We start from the raw sequence: 23,980 nt of genomic DNA on the forward strand, positions 1-23,980 counted from the left end.
ACTTGTGTCGTTGCGTCACTACCAACAGCACGGAACTAAAAGTACTGCGATTTTGAGGTTATATTTTTAAAACGATGGTGAGGGTGATAGCCCCCATGAATCAGATCCGTCGTCTCAGTTACAAGAGGATTCGTTCGTGGTACTCAGGTCTCGTCAAAGCGAAGCCTCGGGAGGCCCCCTTCGACCACATTGTGCAACTCGGGGACCCCACTCTGAGGGCTGTCTCGGAGGAAATCCCCCGCGAACTCATCAAATCTGATGAAATCAAGTTTTTGATAGCCAAAATGCGCAATGTGATGAGGAAGTATGATTGTGTGGGGCTCGCCGCGACGCAGATTGGGGCCCCCTTCAGACTGTTTCTTATGGAGTTTAGCCAAAGGCACTTGAAGGGGTACAAGCCCCAGGAGCAGGAGATAAAAGAAATGACTGTCGTCCCTTTCCAGGTACAGTATAATTTTTGACTCTTGCCGGTGGTATAGTATGATTGTTGACTCTTGTTTGTAGGTTGTGATAAATCCGGAGCTGAAAGTGACGGACTTCACGAAAGTGACTTTCCCGGAGAACTGCGAGAGCGTCCGAGGCTTCACCGCGGAAGTCCCCCGTTTCAGAGCCGTCACCCTCTCGGGGTACAATCAAGAGAACGAGTCTTTCGAGTTACCTCTGCGTGGTTGGGGGGCGCGGATCGCCCAGCACGAGCTCGACCACCTCAACGGAAAGATCTACACGGACATCATGGAAAGGAGGAGTTTGTCTTGTAGCTGCTGGCAGGTCGTGAACGAAAGAGGCGGCAAAGTCGAACTTCCGTACGGCGCAGATTAGAATTTTATTTCAACATTGTGTAGAACTTTCAATAAAGTAACATTCACATTTTATCGAGGAAGTGGGGGCTCCCTTCTGCGTTACGTCTTCTAGTGAGGATTTCACAGCCGGTTTCGTTGACCAGAAGCGTTTGTTCGAATTGGGCGGACCATTGCCCGTCGGCGGTGACCGCCGTCCACTTGTCGGGCCACATCTCGTCGCGCCAAGTGCCCATGGAGATCATGGGCTCGATGGTGAAGCAGTGACCGGGCTTCATCACGCCCACCGCCTTGTTCTCTGCAAAGGAGGAGAAGTTAAAGCTCCGCCCACTTGGCCAATCATAGCCGAGTCGTGGAAAATACAATTCCAGTATGAACGGGAGCCACGCCTCTTCGAGGCGGGGCTCCCGCCCGAAACAGGCCGAACTTACTGGCATAATGCGGCACATTGGGCGCGGTGTGGAACAGCCGGTGGATCCCATGTCCGCAGTAGCTCCGCACCACGGAAAACCCATGAGCCTGCGCGTGTTTCTGAATGACATTTCCGATTTCCCTGTACTTTTCCCCAGGTTTAACTATCGCAATAGCTTTCGTAAGGCACTCGTGCGTAACTTTGACCAAATTCTTGTGTTTTTCGCTGACGTTTCCGACGAAGAAGGTTTCGTTAAGGTCCCCATGGAACCCGCGATGATATACCGTGATGTCCACGTTACACAAGTCCCCATCCTTCAGCGCCCTCGTGTCTGGAATTCCATGACAGATGACCTCGTTGACACTTGTACAACAAGACGCCGGAAATTCGTAGTAATTTAAGGGCGAAGGGTAACAATCCCTTTCAATACACGCTTCGTGTACGACTCGATCAATTTCATCAGTTGTCACCCCCACGTCGCAAACCCTTGCCGCTTCATCGAGGACTTCGCGCCCCAATTTGCACGCCACGTGCATCCCTTCGATCTCTTCATCGTCGAGAACTTTAATTTGCCCTGAGCCCTTCACCGCCTGCTCGCTTATAGGGAAACCTTGAGGATGGTCGGCGTAATCAGGGCGCAATATTGCAGAAGGTACTGTCCTTTTGGCGGTTTGCGGAAAAGGGCGAAGTTTCCCCGTGAACGTATAGTAGGGCCAAGGGTTGTAAACAGTTTCTTTGGTGCCGTCGGGGTTCTCACCCTCTAGAAACACCAAACTGGGCTTTAGGTGGTGAAAAAGAAAAGTCACTTCAGGTTTTGAGGTTACCTACCTAACCCTACTTACTAGCTAGAGAGTGGATGATTTTGTGGTTCTTCCAGTTGGTTTTGAAGCACTCTTGAGAACAGAAAAACGAGCCTTGGATGCCGAGTTTGAGACAGGTCGGGCACTGTAATTTGGCGCTGTTCTCGCAGCCTGGAGATTCGCAAGTACCCATAGCCGACATTTTACACGAGGGTTAGTTGAAAGAACTTCTTGTAGAGGAGATGAAAAACTACAAACACTAGAATCTAGACAACTTCTTCGACGCGTTTTTGGTGGACGACCACGACGGTGGGCCAAATTAAGGAAATCTAGGGGAAAATCGTCCCGGGCTAGGGAAATATGCAAAGCGAAGGTTGGCAACATTGACATGATTTATTTCAAATTTTTTGTTTTGTTTTTTTTTAAACAAAATTCCATTATTATTTTGCTCTATTTTTATGCCACGTACTTACTGATAACAACTACACTTTGAGTGTCTTTTTCTTCAGCCCCAGGAGCCCACGACCTGGAGACTTTCTCGTTCCGTTGCCCCCACATCAAGTCCTAGATTTCCAAGAGTCGTTTTGACGTGAGAGACAGTCGTACCATCACCACAGATTAAAAATGCGAGCCTCCTTGTTCAAAATTTAATTCCGGAACTCCTCACTGTGCTCCCTGATCACGTGCTGGAAGAAACTCCTGAAGGATGTCAACCCCGTTTTTGTAACTACGCAGATAACTGGAGAAGACTCTTCCAGTTGAAAATTTAAGGGCTTTCGGAAGGAAAACGGCACGGTGGCATCGCCAGGGAGGTTTTGCCACCAGGAGGTGCAGAAACCTTTAGTATCCTCGTCCAACACGAGGGTGAAGAACGGGATTTCTAGATCTAGGAAGGAGTTCTACAGGAAGGTTTTGGAGTCCTGTGCAAATCAGTAGAACTGGAAGAGTTAAATTTCTGGGCAAAAAGTTGGTTCTCTTTCATATCCGTCTGGGACGCTCTCCCCCTAAGCTACCAGGGATTGTCTCCACCTGCAGGCAAGCCACCGAGCTCATTCTTCGCCTTATGCTACCAAACTTCCTCAGGCTCTTCTCCGATCACGGTCTCGATCCGCGACTATCCACGGATGCATTGAGCACAGATCAGTGAACGAAATGCTGTCCTTCGTGCGGTCGCCTCCCACCCCATAAAGACTTTTATAAGGCTTTTGGGCAACGATGGACGTGATTTGATCTCTCAAGGAAGAACTTATTGGACTTCCCCTATCAGATGAACGGAATCAGAATGGTTGACAAATTTTGAAAGAACTCTTAACCGCCGTGTAGTGGTTGCTGCGAAAAGTGGTGACAAGTCTGGATGGGATTTGAACCCATGCCTTCTCAGATGCCGGTCTGGTACCCTTCCCAATGGGCTAGAACCGTTATCAAGTAGCGCCGCTAGTCGGGTTTATGACGGACGGGAAAAAGCCTTTGGCGGGAAAGGGTGGTTGTATTGTGGACTGCCTCCATTAGGCGCTCCTTGAATTGCTGGTTGCCTACCATTACAAAATATGTTCAAAGTTTCAGATTTCGGAAAATTCCACAGGTTTAACAATTCGAACACAAGACGATTCTTACATTAAATGAAAATTTGGAGCAATGGGGCCCAACACCCGCCTCTTTTTTGAGACAATGAGACAAAAATTCAAACTTCGCGCCCGCATCTGTCAACTCAGCGCAAGATGGCCTCGCTTCCGCGCATGTTTCTTTCTCTTTCTATACGGACCGCGGTGGCAGGATCGAGCCTCGTAGTGTCCATTGTGAACTAATTTTATTAAAATAAGCAAAAATGGTGAGTAAAAACCACTAAATATCACTTCTAGATTGTAGTGCGGAGACAAGTGAGCCCCCATCTGTGGACTCCGCCCCGGAATTGCCAATTTTAAGTGAGGATGGCTCTGGATTATGTCAACACCAATCTGCGAACATGTTGTTTTGACAGTAATTTCTGAAGTTACGACAATTGGGGGGCTGTCACCTCTTCCGGGGAATACGTGGGGGCTGTCAACATCCAAACTTTTAGTTAAAAGTTGGTGTTTTTAGAATTGTCCCGGAAAGTGAGGTTATGGTCCAGCCCATGCAGTGACAGCCAAGGGGGCTGTAGTGTTTCTAAGATTAGTGTGGGGGCTTGGAGTGTCTCTTCGTCGTGATAATTTGGTCGAAATTTTGGTCATGGAGCCCCCAAAACGGCAATTTTGTCAAAAATGAGGTTAAGTCAACTTGTCTTTTTTCCAGGGTTTCGTGAAGGTGGTGAAAAACAAACAATACTTCAAGCGTTTCCAAGTGAAATTCAAGAGGCGTCGCCAAGGTAAAACCGACTACTACGCCCGCAAGCGCTTGATCGTCCAAGACAAGAATAAATACAACACCCCGAAATACCGCCTGATCGTGCGTTTGTCGAATCGCGACATCACCGCTCAGGTCGCCTATTCACGTATTGAAGGTGACAAGATCGTCTGCGCCGCGTACTCCCACGAGTTGCCCAAGTATGGCATCAAAGTGGGGCTTACAAACTACGCTGCTGCTTACTGCACCGGATTGCTCTTGGCGCGCCGCTTACTGAAGCAATTGGGGCTCGACAGTTTGTACCCCGGCACTACTGAAGTCACCGGGGATGAGTACAACGTCGAGGGGGTTGACAACGGCCCTGGGGCTTTCAGGTGAGAGTTAATAAAATTGGCCCCCCTTGAAAACAAGTGATGACTTTTAGACACATGCGCGTCATCTGATTCGTTGAATTCCGACAAATGAATGACTTGACAGCATGTTCTATGGTGTCTTGATCTGAAGTTTGTCAGGAATCAGCGAGGGAGTGATTATTGAGTGTCTCTGATCACCCAAAAATCAACTTTTTGTGTTTTTTTTCGGAATGTCGTGACGTTTTGGTAATTTCAGGTGTTATTTGGACGTGGGACTGCAGCGCACCACCACCGGCGCCCGCGTCTTCGCCGCCATGAAAGGCGCCGTCGATGGAGGTCTCAACATTCCTCACTCCACCAAGCGTTTCCCCGGCTACGATGCCGAATCTAAATCTTTCAACGCTGATGTACACAGATCGCACATCTTCGGCCAACACGTCGCCGACTACATGCGCTCTTTGGAAGATGAAGACCCTGAGGCCTTCAAGAGACAGTTCAGTCAGTACATCAAGTTGGGCATTGCTGCTGATCAGGTAAACCACTTTCCTCCACGTCCAACTTAAATTACGGCAAGGGTTTAACGTTGTCGTGTCGCTGTTGGACAACAGAAGTCAAGATTTTCCACGGTGGTACCACTGTTGGTACCACCACTTAATCTTGGAACATTGTCATCGAGAAAAAAGTATTGTTGGTAATTTTGGGTGTTTTAGATCGAGGGGATCTACAAGAATGCGCATGATAAAATCCGTTCTGATCCCACCGCGGAAAAGAAACCAGAGAAGACTCCAACTGTCAAAAAGAGGTGGAACCGCAAGAAGCTTACTTTGGCCGAGCGCAAGAACCGCGTCCAACAGAAGAAACAGTCTTTCATTGCAAAGATCCAAGAAGGACAGGCTGAGCCTTAGATTTTTATTTCTTTGTATTAAATAAAAGACGTGGAATCAATAAAAGGTTGACAACACTGGAAAAGTTTTTCTGTCACCCTTAAAATTGTGATTCTATATTATAAGGAGGAGGACACTATCGGCGCGTGTTGGGATTGGCCGATGGTGGCGACATCTTTGTTTTGAACATAAGTTATGGTGATGACGTAAAGATTTCTATTCTTATTGTCATCATCGCCCACTTCATCTTATATCAAGCATGTTCACTTTGGATTTCTTTCCTTTGTTCGAAAAAAGTTTCTTCAAAGTCACTGGATGAATTTTTTTTTGTAAAAGAGTTTCATCTAGTGACCTTAAACTCCTCACGTATTCATGGCCTAGTAACTATTTAGTTACTTTAGAATGGAAGATCCATTTCCAAAAATTTACTGTATAGTAGGTTATCTAAAGCGGGTATTAAGGCCAACTACCGAAAAATCTACGCAAGGTGACGAATTTTAATAGTTTTATTGTAAGGTACAAACGTTCAGTACAACATTTTTTCCAACACGGAACGAAGTATCACAAAATGAGGTCATTTCTGTCGACCAAATTCGGGTGAAAAACGTTGAAAATCACCAGCGTTGGTTGAAACCGAAAGGTGTCTTTATCAAGCTCCAGAGTATCATTTTCAGTCCGCCAGATCTCTGAATTTTCGAATGTATCTAAATTGAGCAGCCCCACCACAGTGGTATCATTCATCATGTTGCTATCTTCATTCGGTTGCCTGTATAAACTGTATAAAATTCCATTGCTAAAAACAGACTCAATATGCGACGTTGTGTTTTCATCAAAATAGCTAGGTAAGCTAAATTCATTAACTACAATGAGTTTTGCACCCTCCAATCGCAACTGGTACAGTTTATTACCTGAAAACAGAGCTCTGTATTACCGGCCCCCACTCTGCAAGAAACATACTGATAATATACAAACAGTTCCTATAACTAAAGACTTGTAAAGTATTCGAAAATGCGGGCAATCCCTTCCCGTCTTGACAAATCTCCAACCTCCTCCAGTTATTTCCAGAGCAAGGACTAAAAGTATAACCACACGTATTAATGAGGTCGAGCACGAAGAGTTGATTTGAAAACCGACAACACTTGATCTGTCTCCCAGAACACGGCAACTTGATCTCAGGACTCCACTCCTCTAGAAACAAAAGTACAATCGTGCGAGTACAGATCCCTAACTTACCGGCTTCAAGATCGTACCAAAACACGTTTTCCTGGATCACCCTGAATGAACCAGTACCGCCAACTATAAACAGGTACTTCCCGCAAACGCACGATTCGAAATGTCGGCGCGTGAACTTCAATTCCAGGGACTTCCACTCTTCTTTGATGACGTCATACACGTGGATGTTGGTATTCCAGTTTCCTTTTCCCAGTAAATACTCGCCGCCGTAGAAATACACATAGTTTTTGTAGCCTGTTACTTTGAATCCTGAGAGGAGTTCGCACTTGAAGGCGCTGATATCGAAAAGTCGCTTTAGGGCTCGAGTATGCACGTCTGAAATTAGCGGAGTAGTCACGAGATGGCGCGGAAAAATCTGCATTACCGACGTAAAGTACAACGACATTGTTGTTGCCACTATCCAAAACGTTGTACTTTCGTTTCCGTTTAAACTTATCTAGAGAACAACGTTGAGATCAACTTCAGGGGATGACCAACTTACCGTAGTATAGTACTGTTGAATCAACGTCGTTCTGATCAACGGTATCAACCAAGAGACATGGGAAGCCGTTGACATTGCGCTCTTTGCAACTCAAGAGATAATCAACGTATCTTTGGGTTTTCTCACTGAAATGATCAAGAGTGCCGGGTTTTTTCTTCGCTTTGATACAGTTGATTATATCAATGTCGCCAACTTCACACTGATCAACTTCTTCAACGGTCATTGCGGTGAAGTTGATACACTTTAACAATTTTAGTAAGGTGTCTTGATTCTTCTCCTCTTTTGAGTACCATTTCATAGCCGCCTCGAAAACCAACACTTCGTTGGGGCACTGCAGGTTTACATTTCCCAAATAATTCACAACTTCGTCTGAAGTTAGCTCTAGAAAATATGGCGTGTTCTTAACTTCCCTAAACTCCAACAAGGCCACCAACTTTGCCTTACAATAAAACTCTCTCAACCCCAAAGTCTCACTGTGCACCCAAAACTTGAGACAGTTATGGGGCCCCAAAATCCTCTCCATTCGCTCGAGACAGATTTTCTTCACTGATAAGAACTGTAACATGGTGGCAGCCTGCAAAACTGAAACGATCGTGTCTTCCGGAATTACGTATTCATGGTCCCACAGGACCTTCAGGATTGTGGTCACAGCGTCAAGATCGACATCCTGAAAAGTGTCTTAGACAATGGAGACGTGGGGGCTGTCTTACCTTTAGTGTAACCACAGATTTGTGGCTCTCCACGTAATTTCCATCGAACATGGCGCGAAAATAGTCGCTGTGCTGCATGAGGGTGGCACGACTGCACTTAAGGGGTGAGTTTTGAATTTGGAGGGTGACTGCATCGTCGGGGGGCTCCTCCATGGCGAAGAACACGATTCTAACCTCAAAGTTTGACAGCTGTCGCTTTAGGGAATTTTCGTGTCAAAACCTTGATTTACTGTATAATTGAGACTCCTCTCTTAGTTTTGTTTCATTTTCTTTCGTTTTCCTCTCAATTTCCCTGTTTCTTCCATAAATTAACCAAATTTAGTGGTCAAAGTTCTGCCAACCCACACCAAAATCCCCCAAACGCACGTGTCAACAACATAACCTAAAATTCAGTGTTGTCACGATGTCGGCAGTTCCTGGGTTCGCGAACCCCGACGAAGCCGTCGAAATCAACTCCCCCACAGATGACAGACCGAAAAAGAAGTCGAAGAAAGGGGGCGGCTTCCAATCCATGGGGCTCAACTTCAACATCCTCAAAGGGATCACGAAGCGGGGCTACCAGCAGCCGACCCCCATCCAAAGAAAGACGATTCCTCTGGTTCTTGAGGGGAGAGACGTGGTAGCTATGGCGCGCACTGGGAGTGGTAAGACCGCCTGTTTCCTCATCCCCATGTTTGAGCGGCTTAAAATGCGGACCGCCAAAGCGGGGGCGCGGGCTCTCATCCTATCCCCAACGCGAGAACTGGCGCTACAGGTTAAAACAGCCCCCTTGTCACTGTTGTTTAACTAACCAAAGTCATTCCAGACCCTGAAGTTTGCGAAGGAGCTGGGGCGCTTCGTCGGGCTCAAATCCGCCGTTATTCTCGGCGGGGACTCCATGGACGAACAGTTTTCAGCCATCCATGGGAACCCCGACATTATCGTGGCGACTCCCGGTCGGTTTCTCCACGTCTGCATCGAAATGGAGCTCAAACTGTCGAGTTTAGAGTACATTGTCTTTGACGAAGCCGACAGACTGTTTGAAATGGGGCTCGGGGAGCAACTGACGGAGATTGTCAACCGTTTACCCGACTCAAGACAGACTCTGCTGTTTTCCGCGACTCTGCCAAAAGTTTTGGTGGAGTTTGCGAAAGTGGGGCTCAACGACCCCGTCTTGTTGCGACTGGATGTGGAGTCGAAGATCCCCGAGGAGCTCCAACTGTGGTACCTCCCTGTGCGCCCTGAAGAACGAGTCGCCGCGCTCCTCGTCTTGCTCAAGACGGTCATCGACAGTCACCAACAGACCATCATCTTCGCGGCGACGAGGCACCACGTGGAGTACTTGCACATGGTGCGTTTCTTCCACCTAGAGATCCTAATTTTGCCGGAATTCAGGAGCTAAAAATCTTATTGCAGATCCTGGACCGCGTGGCCATCACCAACACCTACATCTACTCTAACCTGGACCCCTCAGCTCGTAAAATCAACGCCGCCAAGTTCTCCACTGGTAAAGTGAAAGTCCTGGTGGTCACCGACGTCGCGGCGCGTGGTATCGACATCCCCCAACTCGACAACGTGATCAATTTTAATTTCCCCGCCAAATCTAAACTCTTCGTGCATCGAGTAGGCCGATGTGCGCGAGCTGGTCGCTCGGGCACAGCCTACTCTCTTGTTTCCCCCGATGAGTACGCTCACTTGCTTGATTTGCATTTGTTTTTGGGACGCCCTCTGGCGATTGTTACCAAAGACGAGCCTGAAGGGGTTGTCGGGCGAGTCCCGCAGGGGTTGTTGGAGGAGCAGCACGGAGCGTTGTTGACGCTCCACCAGAACTACGTTGACTTGGTGAGCATGAGGAACGTCACCGAGAACGCTTACAAACAATACCTGAGATCGAGACCGGCGGCGTCTTCTGATAGTAACAGAAGGGTCAAAGAGATGGCGTTCGGGAAGTGCGGCGTTCATCCTCTGTTCAAGACGTGCGGGGAGGACGTGGAGGAGGAAAGAGAGGACTTGTTGGACAAAATGAAGAGTTATAGGCCCCAAGGGGTGAGTACTTGGAGTAGTCCGAGGCGTTACCAAAAGAGGGCGTTCATTACAGACCATCTTTGAGATCTGTGGTAAAAACAAATCCCAAGAGTACCAAGTAATGAAACAAAAGCGCTCGATCCACAAAGACAAAATCAACACGTTCCGGGAAAACTCCGACAAGAAAGTTGAAGTTAAACCGAGCCAAGTTGATTCTTTACCCAAAAGCAGCGCCGAAGACATTGATGGCGCGTTCGGGGAAGTCATCGTTCCCAAAAAACGGAAGTTGGAGAACCTGTATCGGAAAAACAAGAAGCTAAAGATGAGAGATGACAACTATATTCCGTACCTACCGGCGGATAGACACACAGAAGAAGGGTGAGTGTTTATGGATCAAGGGCAAAAATAACGTTTTTTCTGCCCAGACTCGCAGTGAATAACTTCCAGAATGAAGCCAGTAAGGTACAGTTAGATCTGGGTTTGGACTCTGAAGAAGCCATGCGCAGAAGCTCGCAGATGAAGAAGTGGGACCGGAAAAAGAAGAAAATGGTCGCAGTAGCTGTATGTTTTTTCCCACAAACAGAGATTTCCGGTGCTATAATCTTATTTTTAGGACCAAAGGGCCGGAAAAATAAGAACAGAGTCCGGAGTGTGGATTCCGGCAACCTATAAGAGCAACCGCTATGCACAGTGGAAAGAAAAATCGAAAATCCGCCACAACAGCGATGACGAAACAGAAGACAATCACGGCCCTCGGCTTCAAACAGACTCCAAAACTCACTGGGCCCGACACAACCAGAAACTTAAACAAAAACAGCGGAAATCCGAGCTGAAAACTACCGACCAGATCTTGAAAGCCCGCAAACTCGCTGAAAAGAAGAAGAATAAACAGAAAAAGAAAGGAAAAAAAACTAGGAGGAACAAATAAATATATTAACTAATCAGTCTTTTTTTAATTTCAACATATTGATCCAGGAGGCGTTCTGAATCTGAACTTCGCCCTCGCACGCGACCTTCACGGTCTTACAATACTCACTCGTGGGCTTGAGGTGCAATATACCGTCCGTTCTACTAGGAACCAACTTAATATCAGGATCTAGAGTGTGTTTCAGTGTGTCAATTTCAAACATCGTATTCTCTTGACACTCTTCAGACAACCGCAAAATTAGAGCCCCATCACCGCCGACTCTGATACGGGAATCCCCTGAAACGCGCGAAATTTGAATATCCGCCTCAGTATCTTCCAAATCGGCTTCCAATTGGCCGTCGAACCCCGCTGAAAACGCCCACTTATAAAACGACCAATCCGCAGACGTGACTTACTCAAACTGAGCGTGCCGCCTTTTTGTACAATCTTCGAGTTTTTATGGATATTCTGCAAAATCAAGTCGCCGCGGCTTGTTTCAAAGGTACCGTCGTCGCAGTAGGCGGCATCGATCGTCATGTCGCCTTCGATTGTTTTTAGTATTGCGGTCAGGCCTTGCAGTCGCTTCGCTTTGATGGACTAGAAACCAGTTTTAGAGACAGTTAGGACAGGTTGAGGGCGTACGCCGCTGGTGGTCACCACGTGGATGTTCGACGCCACGACAGCCCCCTTCATGAGGATATTTCCATTCTCTGTACTCAAATCGATCGTCTCTCCTTGGAACTTGTTCACGAAGATGTTCCCGCGGGTGGATTTTAGTATCAATTTCGACCCGCTGAAGACCCCGGTGGAGATGTTCCCGTGGGATTTCACGCTTAAATCTAAAAGACAGTCTTAAGCTGACTTTTGGACATAATCTCACTGGCTTTGACGGGGGCGTGGATGCAGCAGGTCGTGTTTTGGTCGTAGTTGTCCATGCAGGCGAAAATTTGAATGTTATTCCCGTCCTGGATGTGCTTCACTGTCTGGCGCCCCCCGGGAACCCCATCCAGCTCTATCCTCAACAAGTCGCTGTTGTGGTACTTGTGGACGTCCAGAGGCTTTATTTTCACGTTGTAAGGGACCTTGACGTTAATATCGCAGAAGGTTTGCACGGTTAGTTCTTCCCGAACAATACTGGAGAAGTGCCTCCATTGGGGGAGGCGGGGGAGGAGTCTGGCTGACATCCTACAAAAAAAAGAGGTCGTGGGGGCTCACTTATCAATTTCTTACATTTTCGTGCCGGTAACCTAAAATTTAAACTTGTTGTGACAGGAGTTTGACAGGCAGTTATGCCAGCCGTCTGGATTAAAAACCCCAAATTAAGTAAGACATGCGCAGGATCAACCAATGAAACGCGCGCTCATCGTTAGTCGATTTATTTTACGTGTTAACCCGCGCAACGGCGGGAAATTCAAACTGTAAATATCTACATTTCCAGTACAAAAATATAAAATATAAATATATACATTCACAACAGCATTTCCAAAGCTTACTTGAGATCAATTTTCTCTAACATACGTGGTCACGAGCCGAGTATTCTAATTTTACTTCATATCTGATATGAAACTTGCTAATTTCAGTCTTTGTCGTTTTAGAACAAGGCCACTGAAGCGATTTCTATAATAAATAAGGAACTTTGCATTTTTCTTATGTTACTAATTTCATATACTAAGGGATGGTCTCTTCTTGCGATCTCCTTTGGAATTCTTCCCGAATATGTTCCCTAAGACTTTAGACACGCTGTTGACGCCCAATTTCCTTCGAATTGGTAAAGCTTTGAGGAGTTGCACTGAACGAGCTTCCCGAAGAAGACTCTGGAAGGCCAAAGAAACTCCCGCGAAGTTTTCAGCGGCGCTAACTTCATAGAACTGGCACCCATACTGGAGGGAGAGTTCTTGGCCGTCATCCACGCATATTTGCCTATAAAAAGTTTTAATCTTCGTTAATATTTTCGCACCAAATTGGGTTTAACGGCACGCTACTGTACAAAGAAGAAGAAAGTTAAAAAAAGAAGTGGAGGAATTCCGAAAATTCGATGATTTGCAGTTACGTCTCCGGTTTTAGCGCGATAATTATTATTGTTCGCGTGTTTTTCACCAGTAAATGCTGCATTTAAATGATTTATTGTGTTGGTAGCACTGGTTATGGGAGATGTGGGTTACTGGGTTCGGGTTGATGAGGATCTTGCTTGGAATTTTTGGAGAATTTTTGTGGTGTTAAGTTTCCAAGAACGGCGATCAAATTGAATCAAAATTCGATGAGATCTAAAGAAAATTCAAAAGAAAATTCTAGCTATGAAAGAAAGTGCAAAAAGTTCTCAAAAATAACCCAAAAAAAAATTACGAATGTAAAAAATAATCGAAAAAGTCTAAAAAAATCTAATTGAAGTCTGAAAAACAAAAAACCAGTAAAGAGTACAAAAAAAAACAAGAAAGATTCCAAAAAAATCAAAATAATTTTCAAGAGATGCTTTAAAAACATTAAAAAAAATCGAAAAGTGCCCAAGAAAAACCCAAAAAAAAATTCAACGAAGTCTAAAATAGTCTAAATAAACTATAAAGCTTCAATTTAACAAAATATCAAATTAGTCTAACCTAAAGATTATCTAAAATGTGTAAAGAAAAGATCGAAGTCTAAAAAAAGTGAAAGAACAAAGAAAGAAATCGGAAAGAATAAAAAAAAAATCTAAATAATTTTGAAGAGATCAAAGAGGTTTTAAAAACATTAAAAAAATGCCCAAAGAAAGCCTATAAAAGCTTCAAAGAAGTCTAAAAATACTCTGAGTTTAAAAAACGGTTAAAAAGTCTAAATAGAGTATAAAGATACAATTTAAATAAATATCAAACTTGTCTAATCTAAATATTATCTAAAATAAGAAAAGAAAGAGTAAAGAAAGAAAATAGAAAGTATAAAAAGAAGAAAAAAAGACAGAAAGTTCAATAAATCCAAATAATTTAGAAAACATCAAAGAGGCTGTAAAAAACATTAAAAAAATCGAAAAAGCGGACCAAAAAACTGTCAACGAAGTCTAAAAATAGTTTAACCTAGAGAAAATGAAAAAAGACTTCAGAGGCGTCTAAAGAAAGCCTAAAAAGAGTTTAATGAGTATAAAAAATGTAAAAAAGCCTAAACAAAATCTTAAAAAAATAAGAAGCCTGAAAAAAATATAAAAAGAATCTAAAACTCTACAAAATAAAAGAAAAAAAGTCTATAAAGAGCTGAAATTAACGAGTCTGAAAAATTCTACCGAAGCCTAAAAACTTTACAATAAATGGAGTTTAAGGAAAGTATAAAAATAATCGAACAAAAGGAAAAGGATAAGGATAAGGATAAGGAAGTTTCAAAAGAATATAAACAAAGTCTATAAAGTTTATAAAAACAGAACTTAAGGGAGTTAAAAAAGTCTAGAGAGCAGAAATTAATCGAGCCTGGAGAGATCTAAAAAAAGTCTATGAACTTTAGATTAAAAGAGATCTAAAGAGTGTGTAAAAAAATCTAACGAGAGCACATAGAAAGTCTAAATAGTCATAATAAAAAACGATCAGTCTAAAAAGAATAAAAAGTCTAAAAATCGCAAAAAAAGAAAACAAAAAGTGCTAGGGAAGTTGGCAAAGTCTATAAAGACTAAAAAAATCTAAAAAAGTCTAAGAACTTTAGATTAAAAGAGATTTAATGAAAGTATAAAAAAAATCGAACGAAAGTCCAAAGAAAGCCGAAAAAAAAAGAACTTTTAGTGTTAGAGCAGTTGGAAAAGTCTATAGAGCCTGGAAAAATCTAAATAACTCCAAGAACTTTGGATTAAAAAGATCTAAAGAAAGCATAAAACGAGTTCAAAGAAAGTCGAAACAAGTCTAAAGAGAGTCCAAAATACTCCACGTCCAAAAAAAACCCAAAAGAGGCTAGAGGGAGTGTAAGGAGAACTCAAAAAGAGTCTAAAGGAGTTATAAGTACGCAAAAATCCAACGAATCAAAATCTAAGTCTAATAACAGGCAACTTGGCCCAAAAATCGCCTTTCAATAAAGCGCCAACGCAAAGTTTGGCCCACCCCGCCCCGCAACGGACCAGGAAGTCCCCGACAATGCTTATTGTATTCTCCAATTCCTTCTTTTTTCCACGACTCATTGTTGCCAACGTAACCAAATCTCTTTCATCTCCTCCCCCCAAAAAGCGATCGTTATCAATTTACGCAAGAAATAAATCCCATGATTGCATTCTTTGGCGTTCAACAAACCATAGCTCGCTTTTGATCGCGTTTCGCTATCACGAAACCAATAAGGTCTAAGCAATTATTTAATGAAGCGCGAACGCGGTTTAGGCATGCAATAATCAAAGAATCCAGTTTTCGAGATTGGAAAGTGAAATTCTTGAATTTTTGCTGGCGAGCCGTCGATACATCATGACATTTTAAACTTTGAGACAGATAATTAGCGAAAAATGCGATGGCAGGTTTACAGATAACGTTTGGGAATGGAAGAATGATAATTAATTGGCTTTAATTAAGCAATTTATCTGATCTACAGGGAATATTACACAAAGCGTGGACAGGCGAGGCTATAGATAAAGCTTACAAGAGGATTTTTAATTAATATTCAGCCGTCGTTTTTTTGGTCCTTCGAGCCGGATCCTATATATCTATAATTCTAGCTCGTGAATGTGGAAACGACCACTTGTCCCAACTTTTTTTTGTCTGCTGAGCTTTCACATCTCCACAAAAACGAAAAGTCCCAACTGGTTTTTGAAGAATTATGTTTTGCCAATACTGCCACGGCTTCATTACATCTGCGTAGGCTGTAATGTAGTATCACATTCACTCCGGTTGTCAACCACAATACCTATTTTTTCCAATCAGGAATTCCACCGGATTTTGTAAGAGTAAAAGTAGATGAAAGATCCGGCTCGATGGACCATTTTTCCCAGGCTCGAATGTTAATTTTTCCGCTTTCCACTTACCTTGAGTGATCCAAATCCCTCTTGTTCCCCAGAAGCAGACTCGTGTAGTACGAGGGCAACTTGAGTTTAGCCAACTGGCTTAGAATCTCTCCGGCTTCGTGAAAACTGTGCCTGTCGCTGACCGAATAAACTATAACGAACGCCTCACCCCATCGAATGTGTTCATACAAACAGCCATTCTTCTGCAACAACAAAAAAACAAAAGACATTTATTTCCAAGTCGACGCATTCACTTTCGTCTTGCATATAATAAATTACATCGGGCAATGACAAGTGACAAGAGTATTTGGAACTTTCATCCAGACAAGGAAGAGAAGGATGATTCGGATATATTCTTGAGCCGGTTTGGTCGGCGTGGGTTGGAGTTTAACAAATTTAATTGGTGTTATCTGACCCCGCCCGGGTTATCGCCGTTTTCGCCAGTAAAAGTTTTATAGACTTTCATTTAATTCGACTGTTTTCCGATGCTGATTTTTGAATGGGGGCACAACCCACTCCAAGAGGTTATTATATGGTTTGTTCAGGACAAAGCCGGCGTGAAGTGTGCCAGAGCGGCAATAAATCAAAGGTTTATGGGGGGTTTTGACGGACGGGAATTAAATGGGAAAAGATTATTGTTTAGGCGGTAAAAAGATGCTTCTTTATTTTTGACGTTTCCAGATTCTATTACACTTTCGGGTCAAAGGTCTTTGGGAATTTCTAGCTCTCAAATTCAGGTCTTTTGCACTAGGCTTCCATAATTGCTAAAAATATATCGTTAGGTTTTGCATTAGGGTTCTTCTGACATCAAAACCAAAAAATTCGAAAATTTACATTAGGAGAAGTAAGTATGCTTAATTCAGGCGTCTTTAATGTCAGAGTAAGAAATCTTACTGTATTTTTCCACGTTTCCTAACCTAAATAAACCTTAAAAAAACACGTATTTGACATGTAAAAATCTCGAATTTTGGCGTACCATTTTAATAAAAATGAAAAAATTAGACAAACCTAGTGTAAAAAAACAACTATTAATTAATTCGAAGAAAACCTAAAGCAAACTCAAAGAAATTGACGACTAACAGCAAAACCTAATGTAAACTTGACAGTTCTTTAAGATTTCGTAGTTATGACATCGCGTAAAACCAAAAAATCTACAAGTTTAAAGTGCAATTTGATTATAACTGTTTGAAATTAAACCTGGGCAGCCTAATGTAAAAAATCAATAAATATGTATTATTATTACTCTGGTGAAAACCTAATAGAAACTCGAAGAAATTGTCAAGTAACTGCGAAACCTAATGTACCTAAACCTCATTTTTTTTGAAGATTTTGTAAATCTGATATTGCGCAAAAACCAAAATCTAAAAAAAATGATTATAACTTAATGAATCTGAAAACCTAATGTAGTAACCTAGTAATTTCCTAACCTAAATAGACCTTAAAAAAACACGTATTTGACATGTGAAAATCTAGAATTAATAAAAATTAATAAAAATGAAAAAAATTAAACAAACCTAGTGTAAAAAAACAACAACTATTAATTAATTTGAAGAAAACCTAAAGCAAACTCAAAGAAATTGACGACTAACAGCAAAACCTAATGTAAACCTGACATTTCTTTAAGATTTCGTAATTATGACATGGCGTAAAACCAAAAAATCAACAAGTTTAAAGTGCAATTTAATTATAACTGTTTGAAATTAAACGTAGGCAGCCTAATGTAAAAAATCAATGAATAGGTATTATTATTACTCTGGTGAAAACCTAACAGGAAATAGAAGAAATTGTCAAGTAACTGCGAAACCTAATGTAAACCTCATATTTTTTTGAGATTTTGTAAATCTGACATTGCGCAAAACCCAAAATCTAAAAAAATGATTATAACTTAATGAACCTAAACAAACCTAGAAAACCTAATGTAAAAAATCAATAAATATGTATTACCAATTGACAAATAACTGCAAAACCTAATGTAAACCTGACATTTCTTTTGACATTTCGTAAATCTGACATCGCCTAAAACCAAAAATCTAGAAGTTTCACGTAAAATTTGATTATAACTATATGAAATTAAACAAACTTAGAAAATCTAATTAAAAAAAATAAAAACAAATCAAAATGAGTAAATATGTATTATTTACTATTGTAAAAACCTAATAGAAACTGGAAGAAATTGACAAATAACTGCCAAACCTAATGTAAACTGACATTTCGTAAATGTGACATCGCGTAAAACAAAAAATCTACAAGTTTGAGGTAAAATTTGATTATAACTAGGTATATGAAATCAAACAAACCTAGAAATCCTAATGTAAAAAGTCTAAGAATCTGTATTAATATGGTGAAATCTATCAAAAACTGGAAGAAATGAAAGCATTTGCGAAACCTGATGTAAATTTGACATACTATTTATGTCGGAAAATAAACAAACCTAGAAGCCTAGAATCCATTTACAAAAGTATAACCAACAATCTGAAACTACATAACTATTACGAAACATGGACAATCACCCAGAAATATAAAATTCTTCCATCTTTCCGATTGTAATATTAATTATTTAGGCTTCTAGTGCCAGCATTGTGCAAGCATTTGACCTTTGCATTGTTATAACGAGCAGCAAATTTCCCCACACATCTTTAAACGCTTCCAACAATTTCGTAAAGCTATCAATAAATTGTCTTGCATTTACGATAAAAGCGAAATTATTTCGTCATGCCCCAACATAATTACACCATTTAAAATCTGACTCGTGTCACGACGAATTGTAGAAACTAGATTTTTAACTTGTGTTTACACCTAACGGAAAGTCAAACCGATTGAAAAGTAAAATCCCGATAAGACTGATATAGTAATTGATAATGAATGTGCTGTCGGTGCTTGTTTATTATTTACAAGAATACCTTTTGTGGAGTGAAGTTGATACAGTCTCCTATCTTGTTATAATCATCTATTTTTATTCAATAAATCATTCCACTAATAAAAGTTAGATATGCATCGCCGGATCTGTATAAATAACTCCCGAACTAATTTATTCCGATTGTTTTTAAATTATACCGGAGGTTTATTTTAGTCGGTTCACCCTCTAGGCTGTGAAATATTTCATTCACCTACAGCGGAGAGAATCCGATCTTCAAACGTTCAATTTTCAAATAGTACCTACAATTAAGCTTCAGGATACTTTTACAATAATAATCATAATTGAACACATTCACAAATCTCTCCTAAGTGGAAATAATGCGAAATCACGTCTCGAGCCCGTTTTCAGATTAGGTAGAAATTACCCTAATTAGCTGTCACGCTAAAAATACTAGTTTTACGATCACGGCCGTTTTTTCAGACTGACCTCTTCTAATTAACACATGATCCGCGAAAAGCCGTTTTCACTTCTTTTCGTTTTGTCTTCACATTTTCAGTTTCGTATGTCACCTACTTCCCTAATAATAACCTTCTTGTTTGTCTTTATAAAAAAACGAGTTTGGTACCATCGGCTGATCGAGTTTCTCGCGTTAGAAAAAAAGTGCGTAACATTCGCAGGCTGTAATTTTCACATTATTGCGACCATAAAATTTGGGGAGAAAGTAATAAGAGTGTTATTAAAGAAGAAACGTGGACAAACAGTAATTATGGATTTGTGTACTCCACTTATGATTAGTTCAGCTTTTCTCGTGTCGTATTTTATAACCTTGACGCTCGGGTTATAATCATACTCTTTTCTACCTTGGTGGATAATGTGTTATGGTTATTATATTGAGGTAGATTTCATCTTTTCCATTCCACAGAATATACTTGAAATTGGCTTCTAGAACCTCAGATTTTCAAGGAACCTCTTTTAGTTAATTTTTATAGACTTATAGCTCTTGACAACTCGGGTAACTCGTAAAACCTCAAAGTTTGTTTATTTGTTCGAAAATGCTTTCGAGAACTCACTTGTTAAGAAAATATAGCTCGCTTTGCTCGCTTAAAATTCTCTAGGAAACTCTTATTGGCTCAAAATATCTTCATGAAGACACTTTTGAGAATTCAGCACTTGTTAAAAAAATATAGCTCGCTTCGCTCGGTGAAGATTTATTGGGTAACTCTTAAAGGCTCAAAGCTTCTTTGTAAAGCTTTTGAAAACTCACTTTTTGAGAAAAAATAGCGCGCTTCGCTCGCTCATAATTCTTTAGAGGATTCTTAATCGCTCAAAATTTCTTCATAAAGCGAATGAAATTTAACAATTTCATACAGTTATAATCAAATTTTACCTCAAACTTGTAGATTTTGGGTTTTAGGCGATGACAGATTTACAGAATTTCAAAAGAAATGTTTGGTTTACATTAGGTTTGGCAGGTACTTGTCAATATCTTCCAGTTTCTGTTAGGTTTTCATCATAGTGATGCAGATTTATTGACTTTTCATATTAGGTTTTCTAGGTTTTTCTAATTTCATACCATTATAATCAAATTGTACCTCAAACTTCCAGATTTTTGGTTTCACGCAAAGTCATATTTACAAAATCTTAAAAGAAATGTTTGGTTTACATTAGGTTTCGCAGTTACTTGTCAAATTCTTCTAGTTTCTGACAGGTTTTTACCATAGTAACACATATTTATTGCTTTTATACATAGGCTTTCTAGGTTTGTTTATTTTCAGTCATAAATAGTATGTCAAATTGACATTAGGTTTCGCAGATACCTCAGTTTCTCCTAGTTTTTGGCAGATTTTTACCATATTAATACAGATTCTTAGACTCTTTACATTAGGATTTCTAGGTTTGTTTGATTTCATATACAGGGTGTGTCGTAAGTCGCGGATAAACTCTCCACCACCATGTTTGGAAAGTTAAATATAAAGTATTGTTGAAAAATTTATTTTTGAAATAGCATATTTCTTGAGATATTGAGTAGTATTACTGAGCTAATTTGGCAACACTGTTACTTAGTAACTTGCATTTTTGAATTCCGAATTAATAAATGATTCATGATTTCCATCGCACTTCCCAGGTTTACATTAGGTTTGGCAGTTATTGATCAATTTCTTCCAGTTTCTGTTAGATTTTTACCATAGTAATACATACTTAATAATTTTTTACATTAGGCTTTCTAGGTTTGTTTAATTCCATACAGTTATAATTAAATTGTACCTCAAACTTGTAGATTTTGGGATTTACGTGTTGACGAACTTACTGAATCACAAAAGAAAGATCACGTTTACATTAGGCTTAGCAATTACTTGTCAATATCTTCCAGTTTTTTTAGGTTCTCATCATAGTAATGCAGATTGATTGCTTTTTACATTAGGCTTTCTAGGTTTATCTAATTTCGTACAGTTACAATTAAATTGCATCTCAAACTTCTAGATTTTTGATTTTATGCAATTTCATTTATGCTTTTGATTACTCACTTTTTGGGAAAATATAGCTCACCACGCTCACTCAAAATTCTTCAGGGAACTCTTAATGGCTCGAAATTTCTTCATAAAGCGGTCTAGCTCGCTTCGCTCGCAAAGACCTTCAAAGAACATTTTGAGAGTTCAGCACTTGTAAATAAAATCTAGCTCGCTTCGCTCGCTGAAGATTTTTAGGTAACTGTTGAAGACTCGAAGTTTCTTTATTTTCAAAGTATGCTTTTGAAAATTCACTTTTTAAGAAAATATAGCTCACTTCACTAGCTCAAGACTCTTTAGAGGACTCTTGATGACTCAAAATTTCTTTAGAATATAGCTCGCTTTGTGCACTCAAGACTCTTTACAAATCTCTTCAAGGCTCGAAATCTGTTCTTAAAACGGTTTAACTCACTTCGCTCGCTAAAGCCTTTTTAAAGAACTCTAGAAGGCTCGAAATTTCTTCATAACTCAGTTTATCTCGCTTCGTTCGTTGAAAACTCTTTAGAGAACTCTAATTGCAAAAGTAAATACATTATTAATTAAACAAAAAGTTTACAATTTCTTCTTTGCTTCTCAAACTGCGAAGCAACTGAGCAAAAAAAATAGAATTTTTTTTCCGCTATAGCTATGGGCATTCGTCCAGGTAAATATTGTTGCAACTTCCGTCAACAATCCAAATGAAATTTATCATTTCCTAACTGTTCCTTTAGGTGTAGTTATATCAACAATCTGCGAATCGATTGAACTCAGAATGATGAATGCTTTTTCTGTTCGCGCCAGCCCGCGGCACCAATCAAAAATCATTTATTGTTCAATGATCTTGAACTCTAATCCAAACAAATCTTCGTTTACTATTTGAAGAAGGTTAACTGTTTAAGAAATCGGGACGATTAATAAAACAACGATAAATACACGAGCGCTGCGCGACCTCGTGTCAACATCGATTAAGTTTTTTCTATTCGCCACGAAATTGACGGAATTTTTTATTTATCGTCATTTTTACGCGAGTTATAAACATCAATCAAACATCATCGCGCAGCTGTAAAACTCCAGGGAGAGATTTTTACGGCAGAGGAATATTTTCGTTCGTTAATAAATAATTGCTACGGGTAATCCTGCTGGTTATAGGTGCAATGATCTTGACAGGTTTCACCCGATCTATATATTTGATCGAAAAATTTCTTTTATTAGACGAGAACATAACCTAGTCTTAATTACGGGCGTAAAACTCCGACTAGAACATTTGTCATCTACATAATTGGACCGGGAGCCTTGGAAGAGTCTCCCTGCGGTGTATCGCAAGGTTCCACTCTCGGACCTCTTCTATTTCTATATTATTTGCCCCGTTGAGTAATTATAAGAGAAAAACGCTTCCTCTTCAAAGTGCACACGTATTATTGAAAATTAATATTTCTTGGGAGGTACGAGCCGGCATATGAACCTCAATTAGCTAATTGCTAGTTGGAAATGCGCATTTTATATAGCATTTGACATCGCGTGCACTGCGAATAAGGTAATAGGAACGCACGGAGGTCTCGCAATTAATAATTTGTGCAAATATAAAAATCGAAGATCAGCGGAGGATGTTCTAATTGCTTGTTTTATCTTCCGAAGAAATCGCTTCGGCCGAAATGCAAGAGAGCTGCTGTAACAATTAAAAGATCCGTGTTATTCGAGGAATTATGATATGCCATGTAGTAAGTTATAGTGACGGTTCTAAGATTCCTCTTTGATTGTAATATGACCGTGGTAAATTGACTCAACAATGTGCTTTTGCCGTTTGAAATATTATATGCAATTTCAATCAGTATAATGGCACGGAACGTGTTAGTGAAGTCATCGCTTTGATATTTACAGCCCTTTGAGAGTGACGGGAATGGGACGGCAACACTGACGACGACGACGTTTTATTTTGTCTTTGTGTTTCCTATTCATAGATTAGACTTCTTGCCACTAGCTGAGGTTTCCAATAAATGTTCAATTTAGCTTCATTTGCATTTCTAACCTTCTGTAATTTTGTTTTGTTTGGCAGATTGTCAATATCTTCCCATTGGAAAGTTTTAGTTCGTTTGAAAAAACTAATTCTACAAAATTTGATCCTTGTTCTAAAATTTGAAAATTTGGCATAGTTAACAAGCAAGTCAAAAGTAGTGTAGCCTCCAAAGTTCATTCTCGTATATCTAAAATTAAGAAAAATACAAAATTTAATAAAAACATATTCGAAGTTTTTAGTTCGTTCAAAAATTTCATTACTGTAGCACCAAAATTACAAAAACTACGAATTTTCGTCATGGATTTCGCCAATTTTTGCTTCGTCCCAAAAATAAAAATTTCCAAAATTGGCGATTTTTGCCTTACAATTTTGAAATTTGGTAAAGTTAATAAACGACTCAAAAATAGTAATTTCCTTAAATTGCATTCCTGTAGCACCAAAATTACGAAAATTACGAATTTTGTTGAAGCATTTCGGCGGTTTTAGCTTCGTCTTAAAAATTAAAATTTCTAAAATTGGTGTTTTTTGCTCTAAAATTTTGCAATTTAGTGGAGTTAATACACGACTCAAAATTACAAATTTTGTAGCACCAAAATTACGAATTTTAGACAAAAATGTAGGAAATTTTTGCGTCGTTTTAAAATTAATAAAATTTCTGAAATTTGTGCTTTTTGTACTGCAATAGTATAAATTTGGTAGAGTTAATACACGGTGCAAAAATACTAACTTCCCTAAATTTCATAGCTGTAGTTCTAAAAGTACTAAAATTATTAGTGACTTTTTATTCTGA

General features: G+C 40.3%; 7 protein-coding genes across 10 annotated transcripts in view; 3 read left to right on the plus strand and 4 right to left on the minus strand.

Moving 5' to 3' along the window:
* Positions 1-74: 74 nt before the first annotated feature.
* On the plus strand, positions 75-870 carry LOC148175990 (peptide deformylase, mitochondrial-like). Its single transcript, XM_088034834.1, has 2 exons — positions 75-443; positions 505-870. Exons 1-2 carry the CDS (start codon positions 75-77, stop codon positions 817-819), a joined length of 684 nt encoding a protein of 227 aa, XP_087890960.1. The 3' UTR covers positions 820-870.
* Positions 800-2,295, minus strand: LOC148175991 (methionine aminopeptidase 1). Its single transcript, XM_088034832.1, has 3 exons — positions 2,052-2,295; positions 1,229-1,969; positions 800-1,095 (listed from the first exon to the last, which is right to left on the minus strand). The coding sequence occupies exons 1-3, from the start codon at positions 2,209-2,211 to the stop codon at positions 863-865; spliced, it is 1,134 nt and encodes a 377-aa protein (XP_087890958.1). The 5' UTR covers positions 2,212-2,295; the 3' UTR covers positions 800-862.
* Positions 2,296-3,731: 1,436 nt separating this feature from the next.
* Positions 3,732-5,645, plus strand: RpL5 (ribosomal protein L5). Its single transcript, XM_088034393.1, has 4 exons — positions 3,732-3,837; positions 4,281-4,705; positions 4,941-5,217; positions 5,395-5,645. The coding sequence occupies exons 1-4, from the start codon at positions 3,835-3,837 to the stop codon at positions 5,587-5,589; spliced, it is 900 nt and encodes a 299-aa protein (XP_087890519.1). The 5' UTR covers positions 3,732-3,834; the 3' UTR covers positions 5,590-5,645.
* Positions 5,646-6,056: 411 nt separating this feature from the next.
* LOC148175993 (kelch-like protein 25) lies at positions 6,057-8,334 on the minus strand. Of its 3 annotated transcripts, XM_088033685.1 has the most exons (7): positions 7,993-8,334; positions 7,283-7,949; positions 7,166-7,237; positions 6,802-7,116; positions 6,703-6,756; positions 6,526-6,641; positions 6,326-6,476 (listed from the first exon to the last, which is right to left on the minus strand). In XM_088033685.1, exons 1-7 carry the CDS (start codon positions 8,143-8,145, stop codon positions 6,429-6,431), a joined length of 1,425 nt encoding a protein of 474 aa, XP_087889811.1. In that variant the 5' UTR covers positions 8,146-8,334; the 3' UTR covers positions 6,326-6,428. The 3 variants fall into 3 exon arrangements, with proteins under 3 accessions (XP_087889809.1, XP_087889810.1, XP_087889811.1); XM_088033683.1 differs by having other exon boundaries at positions 6,057-6,476; positions 6,526-6,756; XM_088033684.1 differs by lacking the exon at positions 7,166-7,237 and having other exon boundaries at positions 6,057-6,476; positions 6,526-6,756.
* On the plus strand, positions 8,005-10,939 carry LOC148175994 (ATP-dependent RNA helicase DDX54). Of its 2 annotated transcripts, XM_088033681.1 has the most exons (7): positions 8,005-8,096; positions 8,406-8,746; positions 8,798-9,322; positions 9,388-10,017; positions 10,070-10,374; positions 10,422-10,557; positions 10,610-10,939. In XM_088033681.1, exons 1-7 carry the CDS (start codon positions 8,069-8,071, stop codon positions 10,922-10,924), a joined length of 2,280 nt encoding a protein of 759 aa, XP_087889807.1. In that variant the 5' UTR covers positions 8,005-8,068; the 3' UTR covers positions 10,925-10,939. The 2 variants fall into 2 exon arrangements, with proteins under 2 accessions (XP_087889807.1, XP_087889808.1); XM_088033682.1 differs by lacking the exon at positions 8,005-8,096 and having other exon boundaries at positions 8,216-8,746.
* LOC148175995 (protein FAM185A) lies at positions 10,909-12,191 on the minus strand. Its single transcript, XM_088033686.1, has 5 exons — positions 12,134-12,191; positions 11,784-12,088; positions 11,546-11,742; positions 11,320-11,500; positions 10,909-11,272 (listed from the first exon to the last, which is right to left on the minus strand). Coding segments are annotated over exons 1-5 (1,020 nt in total). The 5' UTR covers positions 12,136-12,191; the 3' UTR covers positions 10,909-10,937.
* A 72-nt stretch (positions 12,192-12,263) lies between these two features.
* LOC148175996 (ras-related and estrogen-regulated growth inhibitor-like) overlaps positions 12,264-23,980 on the minus strand; it is a 72,715-nt gene continuing 60,998 nt past the window's right edge. The window contains exons 4-5 of the mRNA XM_088033688.1: positions 15,855-16,036; positions 12,264-12,823 (exon numbers count right to left, since the gene is read on the minus strand). Of these exons, the coding sequence (XP_087889814.1) occupies positions 12,565-12,823; positions 15,855-16,036 (441 nt within the window). The 3' untranslated portion in view covers positions 12,264-12,564. The remainder of the gene's footprint in view (positions 12,824-15,854; positions 16,037-23,980) is intronic.

The sequence above is a fragment of the Gnatocerus cornutus genome, chromosome 4 (assembly GCF_029298725.1).
Source record: "Gnatocerus cornutus isolate USDA-ARS CGAHR chromosome 4, icGnaCorn1.1, whole genome shotgun sequence".
NCBI classification, from domain to species: domain Eukaryota; kingdom Metazoa; phylum Arthropoda; class Insecta; order Coleoptera; family Tenebrionidae; genus Gnatocerus; species Gnatocerus cornutus.

Excerpts from the sequence above, each read along its gene's own strand:
- LOC148175990 (XM_088034834.1), top strand. The coding sequence starts at position 75 with ATGGTGAGGGTGATAGCCCCCATGAATCAGATCCGTCGTCTCAGTTAC. Across the intron at positions 444-504 it reads TGACTGTCGTCCCTTTCCAG|GTTGTGATAAATCCGGAGCT; the intron begins GTACAGTATAAT and ends TCTTGTTTGTAG.
- LOC148175991 (XM_088034832.1), bottom strand. The coding sequence starts at position 2,211 with ATGTCGGCTATGGGTACTTGCGAATCTCCAGGCTGCGAGAACAGCGCC. Across the intron at positions 1,970-2,051 it reads AATCATCCACTCTCTAGCTA|AGGGTGAGAACCCCGACGGC; the intron begins GTAAGTAGGGTT and ends TGGTGTTTCTAG. Across the intron at positions 1,096-1,228 it reads CAATGTGCCGCATTATGCCA|AGAACAAGGCGGTGGGCGTG; the intron begins GTAAGTTCGGCC and ends CCTCCTTTGCAG.
- RpL5 (XM_088034393.1), top strand. Across the intron at positions 4,706-4,940 it reads AACGGCCCTGGGGCTTTCAG|GTGTTATTTGGACGTGGGAC; the intron begins GTGAGAGTTAAT and ends TGGTAATTTCAG. Across the intron at positions 5,218-5,394 it reads TGGGCATTGCTGCTGATCAG|ATCGAGGGGATCTACAAGAA; the intron begins GTAAACCACTTT and ends TGGGTGTTTTAG.
- LOC148175994 (XM_088033681.1), top strand. The coding sequence starts at position 8,069 with ATGAGGGTGGCACGACTGCACTTAAGGG. Across the intron at positions 9,323-9,387 it reads ACGTGGAGTACTTGCACATG|ATCCTGGACCGCGTGGCCAT; the intron begins GTGCGTTTCTTC and ends ATCTTATTGCAG. Across the intron at positions 10,558-10,609 it reads AGAAAATGGTCGCAGTAGCT|GACCAAAGGGCCGGAAAAAT; the intron begins GTATGTTTTTTC and ends TCTTATTTTTAG.
- LOC148175993 (XM_088033683.1), bottom strand. The coding sequence starts at position 8,145 with ATGGAGGAGCCCCCCGACGATGCAGTCACCCTCCAAATTCAAAACTCA. Across the intron at positions 7,117-7,165 it reads TGTCGTTGTACTTTACGTCG|ACGTGCATACTCGAGCCCTA; the intron begins GTAATGCAGATT and ends CGCTAATTTCAG. Across the intron at positions 6,477-6,525 it reads GAACTGTTTGTATATTATCA|GTAATAAACTGTACCAGTTG; the intron begins GTATGTTTCTTG and ends CTCTGTTTTCAG.
- LOC148175995 (XM_088033686.1), bottom strand. Across the intron at positions 11,743-11,783 it reads CCACGCCCCCGTCAAAGCCA|ATTTAAGCGTGAAATCCCAC; the intron begins GTGAGATTATGT and ends ACTGTCTTTTAG. Across the intron at positions 11,273-11,319 it reads AGGCGGCACGCTCAGTTTGA|CGGGGTTCGACGGCCAATTG; the intron begins GTAAGTCACGTC and ends GGGCGTTTTCAG.